Below are 22174 nucleotides of genomic sequence, written 5' to 3' on the forward strand. Positions count from 1 at the left end.
TATGTCCATGAACATCAAGTGCACTGGCTTGGGTTACTGCCTCTCTCTTTCCTGCATCTTCCTGACATGCCTGATAAACTCAGGTTTCTTTAACACATGCCAACTGTTTTACTTTATTTTCAATTGTGTAAAACTTTGGCCACATTCATCTCTTTAAATAGCTTTTAATTTAAAAACAAACGAAAAATCTGCTAAGTGTTTTAAATCTTTTCCTTGTATTATGAGGGTTCAGGGGTGTGCGCATGGGGAGGGGACGTGGGAGATGGAAGGCTATCTTCTCCCACTTTTTTTTTTTTGAGGGGTGGAAGAAAGAAGGCGAACTTCATGGATTCATTTGGTGCTTTGAGAAAATCGTCCCAGCCAATCCAGCGTCATCACCCTAATGGCTGGGGTGAAGATGGAAACCATGTTGTTCAGGATTTTAAAAAAATGGAGGGGCTGAATTTGAAAAGGGAATTAACAGAATAACACTCATCCTTCTACCAGGCAGCAGACAGGACTAATTCCCAGATGGAAAAACAAAAAACAAACCTACTCTAAACTGAAATTGAGATATTCACAAATAAATTTGGAGGCTAATTTGCCTGGTTTTTGTTTTGTATTTTTAATCACACTGGTCACTCAGCCACCTTGGGTAGAAGCATCTTTTAAGTACCACGGTTCTGCTATTCCTGGGGTTGGCTTCCAAGATGAGAATTCTTAATGGACACAAATGTGCCAACTTACGACTGAAGAAAAATCATTTGCTCTGTGCACTCTATTTAGGATTGAACTAAATTTGGTTAGTCACATTAACATCTGGGGAAAAAATCATAAGGTGGAAGTTAAGGCTTCCCCAACCCCAATGCCATTTGCCAATGCCAGGGAAAACCAGGTGGAGTACCTGGTCCCCTGCCTTAGCCCTAACACCACCCTATAGCATCTGATCTGCCAGAGAGGGAGGATCTAATCTTTTTTTTTTTCTTTCGAGTGGGCAGGAAATGAGAGCACCCAAACACCCCATATTCCAAATCCTGAGAGGTGGGAAAAATTCAAGGAAATGAATTAAAATTTGGGGGAAGGGGAGGGATAGAAATTGCACTATTACCAAGCAATATCATTTTAAAAAAAAGTTTCAGAAGAGACCTAGCAGAATTTGACAGATAAAGCTAGTGTTAAATTGTTAATTGGTATCACATAGAGAACCAAAAACAAACAAAAAAAATTCTATATGATACAGACACAGAGTAACATACAACAGTTAAATGGCAAAAAATATATATATATATATATTTCATAGAATTACAAACAAGATAAAATAATGGAAAACAAAAAACTGTACAACTTTAGAATTTAAAAAATGTTCATCTCAAACACAGGGAGAAATACAAGAATTTCTGTTAAAAGAAAACAGCTTGTTAAAACAGCAAATGGTTTGTGTACTTGTTTTTGACACCTTATGCTACAACTGGATACTGGTATGAATATTTAGATGGTACTCTTTAGTATTTTCTACTTAAAAAAACAATTAAAAAAAGGAATTTGCACTGTGCATCAGCCTAGTTAGAAATATGTACAACAGTTCAGGATCTGCTCTTTCATTAAACTAAAAACAAAAACCTCATAAAAATAAAAACAGTCCCGTCTTAAAAAAAAAAAATGAAATCCATTTTCCTATCGTGGAATGCTCCAGTCTTTTGCAAAGCCGATGAATGAGTGGCTTCAGCACTGGGGAAAGCAGCCGGAAAGGTGACAGACCAATGGAACCTGGTTCACAGTCTTCAAAGTTCCCTTTTGAAACATAAGGAGTAGAAAGAAAAGGGAGGTGAGGATGGGGGTGAGGGAGGAGGAGAGGAAGGATCTCACACTTTCCGGGCAAAGGGGTGGGATGGGGGAGATTGTTTCTGTTGACTTTTGGCTACGAAAGTGAAACAGCAAAGCATTTATTTGTCTCCGAAATCTACATTTTTAGCAGCACAAAGTTTTCCTTTCAAAGTCCAGACTTTTAAAGATGAGAAAGGGCGTGTTGCATTGTGTTGTGTTGTGTTGTGTGTCACAGGAATACAGAGATTAACAAACACAAGTGCCTTATGTCCAGTTCCTTTTGTTGTTTGTTTTTTTGGGTTTTGTTTTTTTGTTTTTTTTGTTTTTTTTCTGTACACTGCTATCTGATTCTTGGTTGGCTGCCCCTTCTGGATCATTCACCGCTCAGACTGCCTAACACAAGGACAAAACTCTGAAGTAAAAACGTGTCTTTTGGTATGTGGAATCGTCATTAACAGCTGCCTCTCTGCTTGCAGAAGAAGCACAGATAACAACCTGGGAAATCTTTTTCTCTTTTTTTTTCTCCTTTATTTAAACTTAGTCTTGTTTTGTTTAATTCAGAAACAAATTCTCAAGTAACAAGAACCCTTTCCCCCTCTTCCTGCACCAGCAGTGAAAGGGTATGTCTTTGGATTTTATTTAAAGCATGAAATTTCTTTTTTTTTTTTTTTTTCTGAGAGGAAAAAAAAAAACCCAAAACAAACCAAAACCAAAACAAACCCCTAACCAAAAATTTGTTTGGAAAAAAAAAAAGTGCGCAGCCCAATTACATAAACAGAAATAAATGCTTTTGTTTTTAGGAAAAGAATCTTTGAAGCATCTACCAAATAAAGAAAGGGAGAAAGTTAAGAAGTGGGGAAAAAAAAAAAACAGAGGAAAGAAAAATAAAAGCTAAGTGCACGAAGGTAACAGACATAGGTAACTAGGATGTATACGCCTTAAAAAGTTTCAACTCCCCAACCAAAAATATTCTGTGAGGATCCTAGTGACCCCAAAAACCCTTTGAACTTCTTTCTTTAGTTTTTATAAAATAATTATGCAGCCACCCTCTAAGAAATGAAGGCAGCCACCTTAAGTGGAAGATTACAGGATGGGGGATGGGGGAATAAAGGGACAAAGGGGAGAAAAGCTTCGGCGAATCAACGGATTTTGCAATCTATCTGCTAGGAATGAACAAGACAACATCAAATGAGGAGCTGTCAGCTGGACCATACAAAAGCTAAATGTACACAAAAAGTTTTTTTTTTCTTTTAAATCTACCATACTGCTTCAGTTCATTTCCAATGCAACAATCTACTCAACACCAAAAATGGTCATATCTATCATAAATACAGAAAGTCAGTTTTTTTAAAACTTATTTTTTTTTTTTAGCTACAAGTCCTCAACACTCTTTGTGTGTTTATTTTTTTTTTCTGAAAAGTGGGAGTGCTTAACTTTTCCCCTTGAAATTGGCTTCAGCAGAAAAGCTATCCTTAAAATCCCCAGAAAGCTAAAGCAGTTCACATTGTTTTTTTTTTTTTTTTCTCGAATACTTTCTGCCCATTTTTAAATTAACAAACAAAAAAATTCTTTTCTGGAACAAAAAAAAGAAAATATATATATTTATATATATATATATATATAAAACAATGATTCTGAAAACAGAACAAAGTGTGAGCGATTGACCTGAGAATAAAAAGACATTACATTTCTTTTTTCTTTTAGCAAGCCATTGGTATCTGAATGCTAAGATAGCAAGAAATTTAAAACTGTAACAAGGTGGACTGCTTTCCCATACAGTGCATGCCGGACTCTGCTGTGCTATCAATTGGGGCGTTATTGAAAAGGGGCAATATACAAGGGGGTGTAAGCTCCAAAGACAATGAGGAGGCCCTATGGACTTCTGTCTCCCAGACCAATAGTACCTTCAAAAGGACAAATGTAACAGAGTTGGTATTTTATAGTAAAAGAAAAAAAAAAGGTAAGAATGTAAAATCACCGGCATAGATAGTTATATGGGAAAACAACCCACGCTTTTTCTTTTTTTTTTCTTTTTTTTTCTTTTTTTTTTTTTGGTTAGAAGCTTTGGAATTGCAGTTAGTCTATTTTTGAAATTGGTTTGTTATTAATTTTTTTATTTAAATTCATTTGTGTGTGTGTGTGTGTGTGTGTGTGTTTGTGTTTTAAATTGTTCATCTTCAAAGCTTACAATCTGAAGGGGTCCATTCCTACACTAGCTAGACCAGGGTCCTGGGGGGGGCAGCTGGGGGCCGGGGGCCCCTCGGCCGGGCTGGCTGGCCCCTCGGACTTTTGGCTAAGATCCGTGTCAGACTCCTCCGAATAGTCGTCTGTTGGCATCGAGGGCTGAACCCCTGAGGTGCTGCATGAACTTGAGGTAACCGTTGAAGATGAGGAGAGAGGAGGAAAAGAAGCGGGCTTCCCAACCGAAGCCCGAGGGACCCCTGGAGGCCAAGACTTTCTGGAGGAGGCGTGGGGGGAAGCAGAGGAGGAGGAGGAGGAGGAGGAGGAAGAAGAGGAAGAGGAGGAGGAGGAGGGGGGCGGGGGGCTGTCGTTTGAGTGAGCGGCAGACTGCGAGGTAGATGCGGTGCCAGGACCGGGGAAGCAGGCAGAGTGAGGTAATAAACTAGGGTGCTCTTTGGCGTTTCTTGCTGCTCTCGTGATTGTTCTGTGTTTGTGCAAGGTCGACTCGAGATGTTGACTCAGCGCCTCGTCCCCGCAGAGGGTGCTCTCGCAGGCCAGGCAGTGGTAGGGGCCCCCGCCGCCCCCGCCGCCGGCCCCGCCCCCGCCGCCGGCTCCCCCGCCGGCCCCCCCTCCGCCGCCCGTGGGCACGTGGAGCACCATCTCCTGCAGGCTCGCCGCTGCCTGGCCCAAGAAGCAGAGGGACTTCAGGTGGCTCGTGGCCGCCTCCTCGTCGCCGAAGCCCGCCTGGCACTTGCGGCAGACCAGCTTGTACTGCACCTTTGGAACAATGAAGGGGTCCGAGAGGGAGTCCACACTTTTGCTTTCTGCTTCTGGCTCTTCTGGGGGTTTCGGCAGGAGGGGGGACACCTCACGGGGTGCACTTTTCTGCTCTTCTTGTTTGGGGGATTCTTTGGCAGGGTCTTTGTCGGGGGAAGCGGCCCCCGGGGGGACTGGGGTTTGGCTTGCTTTGGGCGGCTGCTGCTGCTGCTGCTGCTGCTGCGGCTGGGGCGCTTGCTGCTGCTGCTGTACTTTCTGCGGTTGGTGCTGCTGCTGCTGCTGCGGTGGTGGCTGCTGCTGCTGCTGCTGCTGCTGCAGCTGCCGCTGCTGCTGTTGCTGCTGCTGCTGCAGTGCCTCCTGCAGACTCTGCTGGTATTGCTGATACTGCTGCAGCAGGGAGCCGGGGGACAGCCCCATCAGGGCCTGCGACAGCGCGGGGCTGTAAGGGAACAAGCCCTCCATGCCGTACATGGGCTGCAGGTAGCCGCTCTGCAAGGCGCCCGGGATCTGGGGGGCATAGTAAGGAGAGAAGCCGGGGACGAAGTAAGGAAGGAACTGGCTGGTGAGCAAAGCGGTGGGGTCCGAGGTCAAGGCTGCCTGCAGGGCCTGCAGCTGGGTCGGGTCCACCGCGTACTCCATTGTGGGTAACGGGGCAGAGAGGGTGGCTGCGGGGGCCTCTCCTTTGTCCTTCTTGGGGCCCGCCAGGGTCTCCCCTTTCCCTTTATGTGCCTTTTCTTTTTCTTTAATTTTCTCTACTTCCTTGTCCTTTCGCTGCTGCTGCTGCTGCTGCTGCTGCTGCTGCTGCTGCTGCTGCTGCTGCTGCAGAGGCGGTGGCTGCTGCTGCGGAGGTGGCTGCTGCTGCTGCGTGGGGGGCTGCTGCTGCTGCTGTGGGGGTGGCTGCTGCTGCTGCTGCTGCACCGGTGGCGGCGGCTGCTGCTGCTGGGGCTGGGGGGGTTGTTGCGGGGTCATCGCCATCGTGGCTTGTGCTGGGGTCGGGGAGCTCAGCGAGGCTGACGACTGTTTATTTGGTAATCCAGAAGTCGGAAGGCCAGGTGAAGGGACCGTAGTGCCAGGCAGACCCATCAGGTTCGGTTTGGGAGAAGTTAAAGCTAAAAGAAATGGAGACAACATAAAATGAGGCCGTGAGCTAGGGTGGAAATAACCAGAAGATGGGTCAAACGGATGGCTGTCTGTCTCAAAAGGTACAAGCTGAGGCCTCAGGGGGCCTGCCTACCCTCACTGCCACCATCCATGAACACTGATGGATGTTACAAAGAAAAATAGCTTTTAGTCCCAACATTTAGTCCTGAAAAGGGCAGGCTGTTAACAGCTCAAGTAGCCTTTGCTTCCTTTCCTACCTCAGAATGGATTTCATGAGTGGGAGACCCTAGCACAGGACCGCTATGGGGGTGCCCTTATCCCAGAAGGCGCTGTGCTTCAGCAGCAATGCAGAATTAAAGTAGCTCTGAAGAAACTCAAGACCTGACAATTTACAGGGTCCATTTGTGCCTGACTTGTGCTGGAGCACTCTGAGCTCGGACTGGTCTGAGCAGCCAGTTGGACACATTTGACTCCAACAAGTGATGTTCTTTTGGTCCTCTTCCAGAAGGAAGGATTACAGACAAATCAACTACATAGTAAATTAAACAACTGCCCAATAGCCTGCCTGGAGTGTGAGATCCACTAGCTTCTGGGCGTCCCACTGTAACTGGTCTAGCTAGCCCACAGCCTTGCTGCTTTCAAGGGTCTGTTGGGTGGATCAAGGCACTAAGATGGTGAGATTTCAGCCCCAGGATGTCACGGTCAAACTCATGAGCTGGTGAGTATGGAAGAGAGAGGAGGCCAGAAACTCCTGTGGTCATCACACAGCTTTTTAGCCTGACTGTGGGAGGCTCTATGCAAGCCTTTAACCTTGATCCCCCAATACTGCTGCTGAAATTGGGAGCCAGTGACAGGAAGGACTGGAGAATGGAAACAGAACAATGCAATCCAGGAAAAACGGATCCTGCCCTTGACCTGTCTCATCGATTTAAATAGGTCACTGGAGAATTCAGACCATCAGGAATAAGGGCCAGTTTGCAATTCCAGACCCAAGTACTTTTACTCCAAACCCAACTTCTGGTCGGAGGTTTGGCAGAAGAATTGGGAAGAACACTTGAGATGATGCCAGCATTAGAAGACACAATATTACAGATGAGACCAATCTGAAAGATAGCCTTTCCTTAAAAAGCAGAAATTTATCCTCGGGGTAAAACTCTTCCAGCGAAATCCCAAAGGCCACATGTGCCTATGAGGAGTTCTAAGGTTACTTGCTTTAAGTAACCTTAGGGCCTGCCCTGCTGGAACTTGACCCTGATTTCTATTCCCTTGCCACGGGGCTAAACGATTCCATTGGACAAGTTTCCTTTTTATCTCTACCCCAAAGTATTCCTTCCTCTCTCCAACTGCCTCAGTGAGCCATGCTGATTCATCCTGGGCAGTACTAAGTTGTAGAGCAAGAGCTCTACTTCCAGCTAGCAGAGATCTGGGCATCAGAAAGGGAATGAAAGGTATAGTGAAGGGAGGAGAGAAGCAGAGACAGTAGGGGAAAGAAGACAAATAGAGGGGAACATTAATAGTCTTCTAATTGGCTTGCCTTTGTCCGACACAACTGGCCTTGTTAAAGAATCTGGCTAGAACTGCACTTCTCTAAAGCTGGGCCCTTAAAGTTTCTAGAAGTCCCCAACCCCTCCTGTAGGAAGTCCGGTGAATGAAATCTGTAGACTTCTTGGAATTATGTATTTCAATTCATAAAATAAACATGTATAAGATTATCGAAGAAACTAATTATATGGAATCCCAGTTATGAAAAATATTACAAAAATAGGTTTATAGACCCTAGGTTAAGACCTGATATTTTAAGGATAAGGGAAGAGAGGAATGAGGAAAGGAAGACAGGAATTTATTTTTCTAAAATACCCAATAAGCGGTTATAAATACACAATGTCGGAGCCAAGATGGCAAAGAAAAGTCAATGATTTACCTCGGTTCTCCCCTCCAAACTTCTCCAAACCCTTTAAAAATCTTGCCATAAAACCATGCTTGAAATGGCAAAACTCACAAAAGGGCAAGTGAGTAGAATAATTTTCCAGTCAAAGACAATTTAGAAACTCCCCAGGAAAGCTCTGTTGCACGTGGAGCACAGTCCAGGAGCCCTCCAAAATCAGAAGCAGGCCTTGGGAGTCAGTGAATCAGCAGCAGTTACTTTCAGAACTCTCAGACCACAGAGAGTAAAGGGGTTGAACAATAGGTAAGAAAGAGAATACGGTTGTCTTTTTGCTGGCCCTGGGGACAGAACTCTGTTGCTTTGCCCATACTTGGATCAAATCACAGTCCTGAATGGTAGTCCTAGGACAAGGAAGAGCACTAGCACATTGGAGCTGACAGTGAAGCAAGGATCCTCATCACAATTCTAGTGTTGAAAAGAATGCTTATGGTCACTCAGAGAGCCAGGCCAGGAGAATAGTAAATGAACTTCTTAGATCATATCACCTTGGAAGAGCTGAAAACTTATAGTAAAAAAAGATCAGAGATCAGAAGGATCTCAGCCACATAAACTCCCTGAAAGTTGGGACAGTGTGTTCTCAATCCTGGAAGCAGGGTCCTACTTTAACATAAAAGTCAAGAAATAGACTGGAGAAATGAACAAACCACAGAAAACCATTCTGACCACAGAAAGTTATTATGATGACAAGGAAGCTCAAAACACACTCAGAAGAAAATAACAAAGTCAAAGTGGTAACTAACAATCAAAACCTCCAAGAAAAAATATGAATTGATCCCCGGCCATGAAAGAGCTCAAAAGTGATTTTGACAAACAAGAAAGGTAGAAGGGAAATCAGAGAAATGAAAGGGATGCAAGAAAAATCTTGAAAAAAGACACAATACTTGGTAAAGGAAACAAAAAAATACTGAAGAAATAACCTCTTAAACAGACTAGGTCAAATGGTAAGAGATACCAAAAGTCTAAGAGAAGAAGAATGTCTTAAAAAAAAAGCAGAATTGGCCAAATGGAAAAAGCATAAAATTGACTGAGGGAAGAAAAAAACAAAACAAAACAAAAACCTCCTTTAAAAGCAGAATTGAGCAAATGGAAAAGGTGGTACAAAAACTCACCGAAGAAAATAACTTCTTAAAAATCAGAATTGAGGAACAGCTGGGTGGCACCGTGGATAGAGCACCAGCCCTAAATTCAAGAGGACTTGAGTTCAGATGTGACCTTAGACACTTAACACTTCCTAGCTGTGTGACCCTGGGCAAGTCACTTGACCTCAATTGCCTCAGGGGGGAAAAATTGAGAAAGTGAAAGCAAATGATTATGAGAAATCAAGAAACAATACAACAAAACCAAAAGATTGAAAAAAAAAGTAGAAGATAATATGAAATATCTCATTGGAAAAACAAATGACCTGGACAATAGATCTAGGAAAGACATCAAATTGAACAGATTTTCTACCATTCTGTTAGTAATCTACTTTTACTATTGACGATACTTGGATCACTCCATTTGAGTGCCTTAAGAAGAGAGGATGAAAATAGGGTAAAGAGTGGTTAGCCCTACTTAAATATATGGGGGAAAAATCTATGCCCGAGGTAATGGTTTTCAAGGTATTTGTGGATCAAGTTTCTTGATATATCAAAGAAAGGAAGAGTCTAAAAGAACAAAGAGACCAGAGATGACATTATTATTAAAAAGAAGCTATTAGGAAGATATTAGCAACTATTGACCTATATTCCTATTTTCTCATCTCTATAAAATCTTTATGAGAATGGTGTCCACACGTATCAAGGGCATCCTGTGTCTGAACACATGACAAGGAAAAAGGCAGGCTTCTGCAGATGATTTTCCTTTTTTTTCCCCCAAATTTAATTTTAGCATATTAAAAATAAATACCATACCATACTTTGTCATAACTCTACATACTCTACTTTGCCAGGATAGATGTGTATTATGTATGCAGGCAGTCACTGGCTGGAGTCATTAGAAAAGACAAGTGAATGAGATGACAATTTTAATGGACGGTGAAGGTGTGAAAGTCAGGGTCAAGCTGTCCTAAACTATCGATTCCACTTAAAAGGGGCATATGTGAAGAATAAAAGGAAGAACTAGCACTTTATCATTTGTGTGCTTCATGGCCTTGAAGTTCCACAATAACCCTCTGCATGCTACTGTCTACACTTTGCAGATGAGGAGAATGTGATTCATAAAAGTTAGGTGACTTGTCCACAGTCAAACATTTATTATTCTCGAAGGATTGATATTATTAGTTCTTATGATACTCATTATATATGATTCCAATAGTATGTATCAGTACTTTAGGCTGCCTAAGAATGTATCTGATTATGCAGGAGTGCCCATTTTCCTACATGTTGTAGTTTTAATTGCTGGACAATTGTTTTATACTTGGCAAATTACTAAAAAAAAAAAAATCATCAAGCATTTATTAAGCACCTATTATATGCTGGATACCTGATGCTGATACAAAAATCAAAACAAAAGTACCATTCCATTCCTTTGAAAACAGCTTGCGTTGTTATCGGGGGAAACACTACAAGCACTTCAAGAATTATAAAACAATGCAAAATAAATATGAGGGAATTCTTTTGGTGGGGGGAAAGAGTGGCAATAACAGCTCGGTGAGGGCTGGGCTTTAGAGGGGGGTGCCTTCCAGATATGGGGACAAGGCACAGAATAGTAAGCTGGAGTCAGATGGTGAAATGCTTTAAATGCCAAATAACTAGGTGGCACCATGGTGCCCAAAGTGCTGGGCCTGGAATTAGGAAGATCCGAGTTCAAATTCTGTCCTGTTCCAGATACCTACTAGCTGTGTGACCCTGGGCCAGTGATTTAATTTCTGTTTGTTTTCCTCATTTGCAAAACCTTTTCGGGGTTGTTGTAAATGAAAATCAAATGAAATCATTTTTTTCAAGTGCTTTGCAAAACCTTAAAGTGGTATATACCTTAGCTATAATTACTAAAAATCTTACAGACCACCGGGAACCATTGGAGCTTCACGATATCAGACCTGCACTTATAGAGCACCACTTGGCATCCATTCAAAGAAGGAATTGGAAGTGGAAGAGATTTGAGCCATGAAGACCAACAAGGAGATTATTGAACAAACAGTTCTGCTAAGAGGGGAGGGGGCCTGAACTGAGGAATCAATCCCAGGGAGGGCAATGAGAAGGGAACAGATATTAGAGATGGCGGGTAAACAGAATCCTGGCAGTTACTGGATGGGATGAGGGAGGCAGAGCCAGCAGACACAAGCCAGGCTGCCCATCTAGGTAACCACAAGGACAGGAGTTCCCTGAGTCAGGGAGGTTAGGAACAGGGCAGTGAGCCTGGGAAGAAGAGCTCTGTTCTGCACACCAAGAGTCCGAGTTACTGTTGGAACTGTATCACTGGAGACATCCAGATGTTTGAGATTAGGGATGAGCCTAGGGCAGGGCTTACACACTGAATGGTAACCTGCCTAGAGGATGGAGAAGGCACAGACCGAGACTGAGGAAGGGGGTGGTAAAGAGGGCCTAGAACAGAAGCTTGGGGCAGACTGCCCCAACAAACAAAAAAGCAAACACTGATTTTTCCTCAGTTTCAATGTAAATGTCCCAGGTGATTAAATAAATATTTTTTGTTCCTTAGTTCCCAGTTATGCTCCAAGGCCCAGGGTAAATTTCCTGGGCCACTGGAAATCATCCCAATCTCTTTTCTACAAATTCTATAAATACCTCTTGCAAATTCTGCAAGTGCCAGCTCATACCACTTATTTTGTACGGATCTTATACTATTTAGTGATATCTTTTGCCAGGTTCTCTCATGGGGCAGCTTACTGTAAGGGAAAAATCTTTAGGTTTAAGACAACTGCCAGGTGCTTCCGGTATGCACCAAGGCAAGCTGCTTTTATTATCTGGATTGCAATTTATCTATAAAATGAAGGGATTTTCTCATTCAAATTCTGTGGTTCTGACTGGAGTCATAAAATAAATAATAATCAAGATCACAATGAAAGCCTCTGGCATTCCTGAATGAAAATTGTGACCTCTTATAAGTAGTTGCTCTAACTATGAGGCCATTCAGTAATATATGATGGGCCTTTCCTGATCACAATCACCAAAAAACTCTTCTTCCTACCCCCCTCCCCCCATTTCCAGATTTCTCAAAAGTTCTTAGCCTAATGTTATTCTGAAAGAGGGCACTATTTTATTTGTTGACCATTAAAACAAATGAATAATACCAAGCAAAAATAAAGCATATTTTTAGCTACCTTTGATGATTACACTCATTTCATATCTCTACAAAATGTTATATCGTGTGGACAGTTTGACGAGGAGGCAATTTGGCATATGCTTACTGATTTGTGGTCTAATTTATACTTTCCATATTTTCTAGGGGGAATAAATGGAAGTTGCTTCTTTTGAAAAGCTTTCTGGGATGAAGTTCACATGTTTCTCATCTTTCACCTGTTGGTTTGCCTTTTGAAAACTTTGCTGAACTCTGGTTTTCTCAACAGGAATGTTTGAAAATTAACTGTTAAAAGCAATTTTTTTCTCCATGTAATTTGCAGGATTCCTAAGGAAAAGCCATATTCCTTTGATTTTTGGTATACAATATTATAATATTTCCTTTCCTTTGTCATTACTGACACAATGTAATCGAATTCTTACCAGCTGCTTATAATATTTTTCTTCTATCTGGGAATGCTTAAGCATGACATTTGCATTTCTGAGCATGTTATATGTAATGTTTCTCTCTGGCAGTGTTATGGGATCTGTAGTAGTGTACTTTTGTCCTCTGGTTCCAACATTTCTAGGGCAATTATTTTCAATTTCTTGAAATATGATATTCAGAATTTTTGTTTCAAAATTCTCTGTTATGAACCTGGTGACTATTAAGTCAATTTCTTTGGGCCTTATTTTCCAGGCTGATTGGTTTTGATAGTAGATTAATATATGCTCTTCCAATTTTGGTGTTTAACTCTGTTTCTTGTGCCACTTACTTTTTTATTTCTATTTCATCCATTTATTTCCCTTAACTCCCAAGAGCATCCATTGTTTTGTTAAGGATTTCTGGTATATGTTCTAAGACATCTAGTCTCATGATTTTTAAAAATCAGGAGCACTAATTTTACTCCTTACCTCTTCAATTGTCTCTATTAGAAGTACTGAGTTCTAGGCCTGGCATCAAGAGTTCTCAAGTCACGAGCCATATGATTCTGGTATGTCACTTAAATTTTGTCTGCTCAGTTGACTAACTGTAAAATGGCGGTGATAATAGTATCTTTCTCTTAGGATTGGATCAAAATGATGTAACATTTATTAAGTGTTTAGCACAGTGCTTGGCACATAGTAGGTACTTGAAAAATGCTTATTCCCCTTATTAGGTCTTTCAACCACACTGGCACCATATGAGGAGTTTCTCTTTGCTTGCTCATTTCCCCAGTTTCTCTATTTTTTTCCATTATTGGGTGAACTATTCACTGAATTTCCACCTGTTGAGAGGTAGGAGAAGTCTGGCTGAATTGATGCCAAAAGGAAACTCCCAAAAGCCTATAATAGATGATATGATATTGCCAGTGAAGGGCCTTGGGTAAGCGTGGATGTGTCTTCTGTTATAATAGCTCTTAGGTTTAGCAGATATATTATCTTCTCACTAACTCTAAGCACCTCCCAATACAACCTGTGCATGGCCCTGTGAGCAGAAAGGGCGAGGTGCAGGGTGGTGGATGTGCTGGACAGATTTTCAAGGCTTACTTACTATTAAACTTCATAGATTCCTGCCTCTGCAGTCATTACTACATGGAATCTGAAGCAGTGGCGACAGAAGCAGGCACATAGTTCAGAATGAAGCAGGGATAATGGCAGAATAATTGGGTAATGGGAGAATACTTTTGGGGAAGGGTGGGATCTGTCCTACCTGCTGTTTGTTCCAGACAACTATATGATCATCCCAGAGTCTATAATGTGGGTACAGAGTGAGAGTAAGAGCATCAAATACAGATTAAATAAAGCAGGGTAGTGATAGAGTAGCCCTCTGCTATTTTATTTTCTTCCTGTGGGTATGACTTGGTAGGCTCTTCTTTTCATTCATTCATTCATTCATTCATTCATTCATTCTTTTCATTCAGGCTCCTCTTTTTACTTCATTTGGAGTATTTTTAATTTTTATTTTTTGAGGCAGGAAAGGAAACCTGGGTTTATATGCCATTTAAAACTTTGCTAGATTTAATCCAAAGATGACCTATTCCCTTGTTAGACATGACCAATTCCACTTGTTAAACAAGTGACTAAGAGGTAGAGAGAATAAAAGACCCCATTGCTTATTGTTTTTCCATTGCCATAAGAAACATCATTTGACTAGAAAACCTGGTTCTAAAAGCTCTCCTTTAATAAGAGGTCTCTCATTCATGGCTTAAGATCATCCACAATTCCTCCTTAGATGAAACAACAGAGAGAACTTCAACTGTCCTTTGATTATAGTAGCTTACACTGAAATAGGTGATCCTGGGCAAGACACTTAAATCTCTGTTGGCTTCAGTTTCAACTGAAAACTAGGGATCATAATACCGCCTACTTCCTAGGATTGTTGTGAAGGTAAAATGAAAGAATACTTGTAAAGTATTAGATTGTTATATTGTAATGAAGATGATGATTGTGGAATGCCAATTATTAATAGCATATATATGGTAAATATATTATACATTTTCCAAAGTACTATCTATCTAAATCTTTATCTCTAGATATGCATTTGTTAAAAAAATAAATGCATACATATATATCTACATAGGTCTAGAAATCAATATTTATCTAAATTAGTTTATTTTATCTTCATAATAAATTGATGAGACAGGTACTATTAAAAATATTATCCTTATTTTATAGATGAGGAAATTGAAGCTAAGAGTGATGACATGCTTTGCCCATGGCCATACAGCTAGTAAGTGTCAGGGGTGGGATTTGAACTGAGGTCTCTCTTGACTCATGAACATTCCTTACACTACTCCTTGTTTTTCTCTATAATTAATTTCAAGTAAGGTATTAAATAGGAAAACGGCTTGCCAAAGGCATTTCTCAGCATCATGGAGGATATCATGTTCAGAGTCTATCCTATCTGAATTTTCTTTGCACAGTTATTAACGTCTCCCTCGTGAGACTGTGAACTCCTTGAGAAGAGAGATTATCTTTTGTTTTTCTTTGTATTTCCAGTACTTTGCAGGGGATCTGGCATTCAATAAATGCGTAGTAAATGTTTGTCAACTGACAAAGAGGAGTTCATTGTGATTCTAAAAGTTTTTCAGATCATCTTGTCTATAGATGATATCCCATCAGATTCACAAGTTATTTAAGAAATCACCCTAGCTATCCACATAGGAAAAACCAAGTAGATAAATAATATCTGTGTCATACATTATGATAATTAGATAGCTGGATAGCTAATTACTCAGCCTAACAATACACATCCTTGGAAAGATAGTACAGATGATAGATAGAACTAGATCTAGAATGAAAAAGGGACAAGAGAGCAAGATTGCATTTGGATGCAATCAACATAACTGTGCTTTCAATAATTATATGCTATCATCTGACAGAAAAAAACATTTTTTCCAGTGCCAATAGCCGATGCACTATGCCTGCAAGTTATGGAAGATTATTGTCATCCACTTGTAATTTCAGATCAATCAAAAATTGCAAGTAAACACATGGCTTATGTTGGTCGGGTATAGCATTTCACCCAAAATGAAGGAGCTTGTGAATGGCATCCTAGATCTATCCAAGGTATACATGACCAGGAAGAGAGATGGGCTGAGCAAGGAGAAATAACGAGTGTTGTCATAGACTATTAAAAAGATAAGGATGAAGGCTTCTCATATGTCGGGGAGATCCTCTATGGAAGACCAAGAATTGTTAATGATAAATACAGAAGAAGGTTGTGATGACTACTGCTAGATGAGGAAGGGATGACCCTGCTCATTAATGAAATCATAGATCCACTAAAATAATGGTGAACAAATGTGTCAAATTAGATGACTACAGATGCTTCTGGTGATTCACATGGGTGCAACCAACGATGACAGGAGCAATCTAAAAGAGTTACTCAAGATGACTCAATCTTTGGCAAGAAATGGAAGATCTTAGGGGCACAAATGATGTTTTCAACATTGCGGCTGATCAAAGGCAAGGACAAATTTGCACGTAAATAGCTGGTTAAGAAGATGGTACCCTGATTTGGAATGTAATAGAATATTATTTTTCTACAAGAAACGATCAGTAGACCGTTTTCAGATAGGGAATATCTGATGAACTGATATTAAGTGAAGTGAACAGAACCAAAAGAACATTGTACATAACAATAACAAGAGATGTGATGATCAACTCTGATAGACATGGCTCTTTTCAACAATGAGGTGATTCGGGCCTTTTCCAATAGACATGATGGAGAGAACCATATGTATCTAGAGGAAGGACACTATGGGGATTGAATGTGGAACACAACATAGTATTTTCACCTTTGTTGTTATTGTTTGCTTTTTTCTCCTTTCTCCTTTTTTTCCTCTTTTGATTAGATTTTCTTGTGCAGCACGCTAACTGTGGAAATGTTTAGAAGAATTGCACATGTTTAATCTATATTGTATTACTTGCTGTCTAGGGAGGGATTCGATGAGGAGGGAGGGAGAAAAATTTGGAACACAGGTTTTACAAGAGTGAATGTGGAAAATTATTTTTGCATGTATGTTGAAAAATAAAGAACTATTATTGTTAAAAAAAATTTTTAAAAAGAAGATGGTACCTGAGAGTGGAATTGTGCGTTCTAGGCACTGTTTAGAATATAGCAGTAACTGGCTGCTAGAAAGGGACAGAAAGTACCTAACAAGGTCTGGCAAGAAAGTGATTGCCTAGAATCCTTCAAATCAAATCAAAAAGTCTTACAACTGGCAAGGAAGGGAGGGGCAAAAAAGGAATTAAAAAAACAAAACAAAACTATAGTATATCCAGAATAGCAGTAGGAATGACCAGCAATCAAGGGAGGAACTAATAATAAAACTCATGAACTTGGATATCTATACATAAGTACACAAAGTTTGATTTAAAAAGAAAGGTGAATGTAATCCAAAAGCATCTGCTTCTAGGCACCCAGTACATACAAAGAGAGAGAGGGAGACCAAGGAGAGGGGGAGAGAGAGACAGCTAAATCTTAAGGCAAGGAAGCAAATTTGTCTGATCTTACATCTAACACTGGGTGTCGGTGAGATGAAACTCATGACTGGGACATTAAGGTCCGAAGGGTATCTTGTACATCAATCATTCAAAAAGAAAAGAAGAGGTATAAGGTAGCATGTGGGCAGTGCAGCATTGTATATTGAGATAAATTCAAGTGACAAAGTTCAGACACATGAGGGAAATGTAATGGAAAGCACTACGGTGTGGGTTAGTCAGTCACCTAACATTTCTTAAGCACTTACTATGTCCCAAGTACTGTATTAATCGCCAGTGTGGAGGAGGAAAGCATGGGTCTGAATCTGGGATCTGACCCCTGAGTCAAACTTCCCCAAAGATGCCATTTGGAAGTTATTTGGTTGCCTGGGGGCAGTGAAGGCAAAGAGGCAAGCCTACAAAGGCCAGCCAGGAAATGCATGGGGAAGACCTGAATTCAAGTCTTCCTGATTCAACAGAGTTGGTTTTACATTTAAAAAAACAAAAATCTACTTTGTAAGTACAGTGGCAGGGAGGTTTGGTTAGTTGATCTGAAAAGATCTCTACTCATCTCAGTGTGAGTTGGGAGTCAGAAAAGCTAAAAAGAGGAATCGTTTTTAAAAGGTGGGGAGGGAGACTACCCCTCTGTACCTAAGTCTGTTTGGATCAGACCCCCAGTATCCCATGTCCACATGTGGCCACCCCATTCCGGGGAGGACAATGACCACCTCCAGAATATCAGGAGAGTGGCCTGGTAAGGATTGTTCCAACAAAGTGGGGACATTTATCTTGAAGAAGATAAGACTCAGGGAGAAATTACAAACATCTTCAGGTATCTGAAAGGCTGTCACATTGAAGACAGATCAGATTTCTCCTGTCTGACTCTAGAAGGCAGAGAGCTAAAGGCGCTAGTTAAAGTGGTACCTAAATGTGTTCTAAATGTGAACATCAACTTTTGTACCTGGGATCTTAATACTCTTGGTTTCCTTTGTATTTCTGAGGATTTTATTTTATGTGTTTAAAATCATCATTTTGCCAAGGGAGCCTATGACACACCCATCGTACCCACACCCACTGAGAAGGGTAAACCCTGACAGCTAAAGCTACCCCCAAATGCAGTAGGAGGTGGTGGGTTCCTCTCTGCAGGAGCTCTCTGAGCCAAGACCAGATAGACCCTTTGTGGGGTGGGTTGTATGGAGCATTCCTGTTCAGGTGGGGGTCAAACTAGCCCGCCCCTGTGATCCTTCCCATTCCAGATTCTATGTTTTCTTACGAAGCAAGAAGAGAGAAGGATGGTGAAAAGGAAGGAGGACTCTCCCCACAGGGGACAAAACATCTCTAAAGGTTACCTTCAGGGGACATTCATTCAGTAAGTTCCATGTTACAAGAAGATGCGAAATGTCTCACGACCTCCACTAACATAAGACGTTTGGTCACAATGCAAATCAGTCTTAAAGAAGAGGATTTTTGACAGCCTCTAAGATGGCAGCCACAGTGTCAGACTGAGAAGCAAGGGACTGTATTAAACAAGAGATTCTTCCCGGGGTGGGACATTCTTCAGTTGGCTGCAAAAAAGGCTCGGGACTACAGGAGAGGGAAATCACTTAAATTCTCCAGATTGCTTAGGAATCTATGGGCCAATAATAACCGGGGTCTTTCATGGCCGAGAAACATTTGGGCAGAGCTAGCAACCCAAGGGCCCGAAGAGAGAGCGCTGCACCAGGCCCGAATGCCCTCGGTCCCAGTAAAGGAGCAGTGTCAGAAAGCTCCCCTACCCTGCCACCCACCCCAAGGGTGCCGAGCAGCCATCCCAACAGGAGAGTTTGGGGAAGGCCGGGAGGGAACGAGGGAGCCCTCAGATCGCACCAGAACCCACCTGTGTTGGATGGAGTGAAGCTCGGCAGAGACGGGCTGTTGAGGCCAGGGAGCAACACTGGGGGGATGCCCTGTAACGCAGGATAAGCAGTGGGGAGGTTAAGAGCTTGAAGAGGAGGGTTGTCGAACATCCCAGGTTGCTGAGCTGCCAGCCCAAGGACTTCGTTGGCCTTTTTGATCCGATCCAGCTCTTGCTGAGCCATCAGCTGGCGGACGGTGGCCGGGTCAAAGTACTCTTTCTCCTTGTCCAGCTGGCTCCCGATGGTGTCTTTCACTTTGGAGATATGCTGCTGAGAAAAGATATGGTCACGTACAGACAGCCGGGCGCTGTACTTGATGCCACACAAAGTGCACTCTGTTTTGGGTCCCTCGTAGCTTGTTTGGTTGATACCGAAATGCTTGGCCATGCTTAGCTTGGACTTCTTTTCCTTTGCTCGGGCGTTCTGGAACCAGACCTGAACGACTCTCTTTGGCAGTCCAATGTCATTGCCCAGGACCTCGCACTCCAGCATGGTCGGCGTCCTGTAGTCATTAAAGCACGACTTGAGGACTTTCAGCTGAAGGTTGGTCATCTGAGTCCGAAACCGTTTCTGGCCCGGCCGGTCTCCGCTGTCCCCGGATTTGCTGGCCGAGCCGCTGGCCCCGGGGCTCGGGGAGCAGGGATCGGCCAGGCTGGACGTCTCGCTGTAGTCCACCGTGCCTTCGTTGTCATACTCCTTGCTGTAAAAGCTAGGAGCCGGGCTGACCAGGCCGGAAGACAAGCGATCTTCGTACTCGGACATGGCCATCATGGCGGCTTTGGTCAGCCCCTCGCTGGGCGCTGACGACGACTTGGTTTCAGTGGCTATCCCCGTGGCGCTGTCATTGTCGGCGTTGCCTTCGTCTCCCGTGGTGGTGTCTGTGATGGCCGTGTTGACAGAGGAGCAGTCGTCGTTGTCCAGCTTGGTTTGGTCAAAGCTGAGATTGACTGAGGACATGGAGGGACTTTCGAAGTCTTCTATTCCTTCCACTTTGATGGAGGAAGGGCTGAGCAGGGTTCTGGGGGACAGCTCCATGGTTTTACTCACCGGCGAGAGGGGCACCCCCTGGCCATCGCTGCCGCCGGGTGGCAAGTGGGAAAAGCCGCTCCCGTCAAAAATGTCTCCTTTCATCTGTATGCCGCCATCACAGTCCAACAGCATCGCTGACAGAGTCAAATTGTAGCCAGCTCTTTTGGCCTCGTGCCAGTGGCGGGAGCGGATGTGGGCCTCCAGGGCAGTCTTGGCTTTGAAGAGCGCCCGGCAGAAGGGGCACCGCCTGTGGGCCTGGGCAGGGCCCACGGCCCGAAACTGCCCTTTCCTTTCCCGAGCTCGGGTGTTCTGAAACCAGACCTGCACCACCCGCTTTTTCAGGCCCACTTCATGTGCAATGTGATCCAGCATCTTCCGGGTGGGGTTGGAGTCCAGCAGGTACTTCTGGTAGAGGATCTCCAGTTGCTCGGGGGTGATGGTCGTCCGTAGGCGCTTATCTCTTTGAGGCTCCTCTCCCCCAGTCCCACTGTCATTCTCCCCGGGGCTGGCGCTGGCTTTCTCCTCCAGCTTCCTCTTCAGAGTGTTCATGGTGGAGGTGGGCGTGGAAGGGGACGTGGCCGAGCTTGCCGGCACCTGGGGCAGGGCCCCGGACAGCAGCTGGCTCGCGAGCAGTGGGTTACTGGGGTCGAACAGCATGAAAGGCATGTCCAGCGTCCTGTCCAGAAACTGTGGGTGGATGAACTGGTTTTGTGCACTCAGGAAGTGGAGCTGCTGATGCTCTTGCCAGTGCTCGAAGGAGGGGAAGGCCAGCTTGCACTGGTCGCACTGATAGGGGATGAGCTGGGGAGGGAGGTTGGCCAGCTGCTGCGGCGTGGAGGTGTGGAGGGGCTTGAGAGACAGGTGGGAGAGCTGCGAGGACGGGCTGGGGCTCGACTGGGGCAGGGAGCACGCGGGTGGCGCCTGCTGGGGCGGCTGCTGCAGGGCCGGGGAGGGCAGCGCGGGGTTCTTCGGCGGGGCGGCGTTGCCCTTCTGGTCCGGCTGGTCCGCCGGCGGTGGCGGCTGAGACTCGTGCTTTGGCTGTACTTGCTTCTCTTGGGTTTGGTTTGGCTGTGCACCGGGAGGTTCGGGCTGCTTTGGTTTCTCGTCTGTAGCTTCTATTTTGGAGCCGAAGGCGGAGGCTTCCTCGGCCTCCGCGCTGAGCTGCAAAAAGGTTGAAGCCGACGCGTTGGCCGCCGAGGCCGGGGCCCCGTAGGCCTGGGAGGGCATCGGGGTGCTGCAGGAGGAACTGGTTGGAGTCAGAAGCTCCATGGCGTCCATAGAGTCCTCGTTTTGGCTATCGTCCTGCCCGTCCTCGTCCTCATCTTTGTAACACAGCTTTTTCTGATGCTTAATGAGATCAAAAATACGTTGAAAGACTAAGTTACATTTTTTGCACTGGTAGTTTAAATTGCTCGTTCGGATATACCTGTCATTGGTAAGCTCGCGCCTTTCCCCGTCTTTGCCCTCTCCCTGGTTTTCGTAATTCTTCCTGGCCTTCTGTCGGGCGTTCTGAAACCAGACCACGATGACTCGGGTGGGCAGGTTCAGTAAATTGGAAAGCTGCTCAAACTCGTCGTCCTTCGGGTAAGCATTGGCGTCGAAGAAATCCTGCAGGACTCTCAGCTGGTAGTCGGTGAAGCGCGTCCTGGACGACCTCTTGCTCCCCCAGTACTCGTGCTTCTGGGGCTCCGGCGAAGGCGGCCGTGAGTCGATCTTGAGTTCTTCCAGACTCGTGATGGGGGGGTTGCTGAAGTTGTAGGGCGAGTCCTTGTTGCGCTGGCGCTCCTTGAACAGGGTATTTCTGAACCAATGCTTGATCACCTTCTGCGGCAATCCAGACTTGTCGGCCATCTCTTTGATCTGTTCCTCACTGGGGGAGTTGTTGATGTCAAAATACTGCCGGAGGACGCGGAGCTGGTCGTCAGTGATTCTGGTGCGGGGCCTCTTGTTCTGCTGCTGGAGCAGGCTGGGGTTGAGCTGATGCTGGTAAAGCTGAGCCAGGTCGGCGGGCAGAGGGTCGACCGGACCGAGCTGAGGGGGCAACTGGGCTGGCAATGTCTGCAGGGGCATGGTTTGCATCATGAGCGGCGAGAAGATGGGCAGCTCCATGGGCATGGAGAGCTGTGTGAGCGGCACGGAGGGCTGGGCCGGGGCAATGGTGGGAGAAGTGATGGGAGGAGCAGGCGTGGGGAGAGTTGGGGTGGAGGCCGGCTGGGGCGGCGCCGTGGGGAGCGGCGGGGGGGGGGGGGGGGGGGGGC

The 22174-nt window shown here is 44.2% G+C and overlaps 1 protein-coding gene across 1 annotated transcript in view; it reads right to left on the bottom strand.

The window, feature by feature from the left end:
* Nucleotides 1-3501: 3501 nt before the first annotated feature.
* ZFHX3 (zinc finger homeobox 3) overlaps nt 3502-22174 on the bottom strand; it is a 282114-nt gene continuing 263441 nt past the window's right edge. The window contains 2 exon segments of the mRNA XM_031950073.1: nt 3502-5870; nt 18869-22173. Of these exon segments, the coding sequence (XP_031805933.1) occupies nt 3988-5870; nt 18869-22173 (5188 nt within the window). The 3' untranslated portion in view covers nt 3502-3987.

Source organism: Sarcophilus harrisii, chromosome 2 (genome assembly GCF_902635505.1).
Source record: "Sarcophilus harrisii chromosome 2, mSarHar1.11, whole genome shotgun sequence".
Lineage (NCBI taxonomy): Eukaryota > Metazoa > Chordata > Mammalia > Dasyuromorphia > Dasyuridae > Sarcophilus > Sarcophilus harrisii.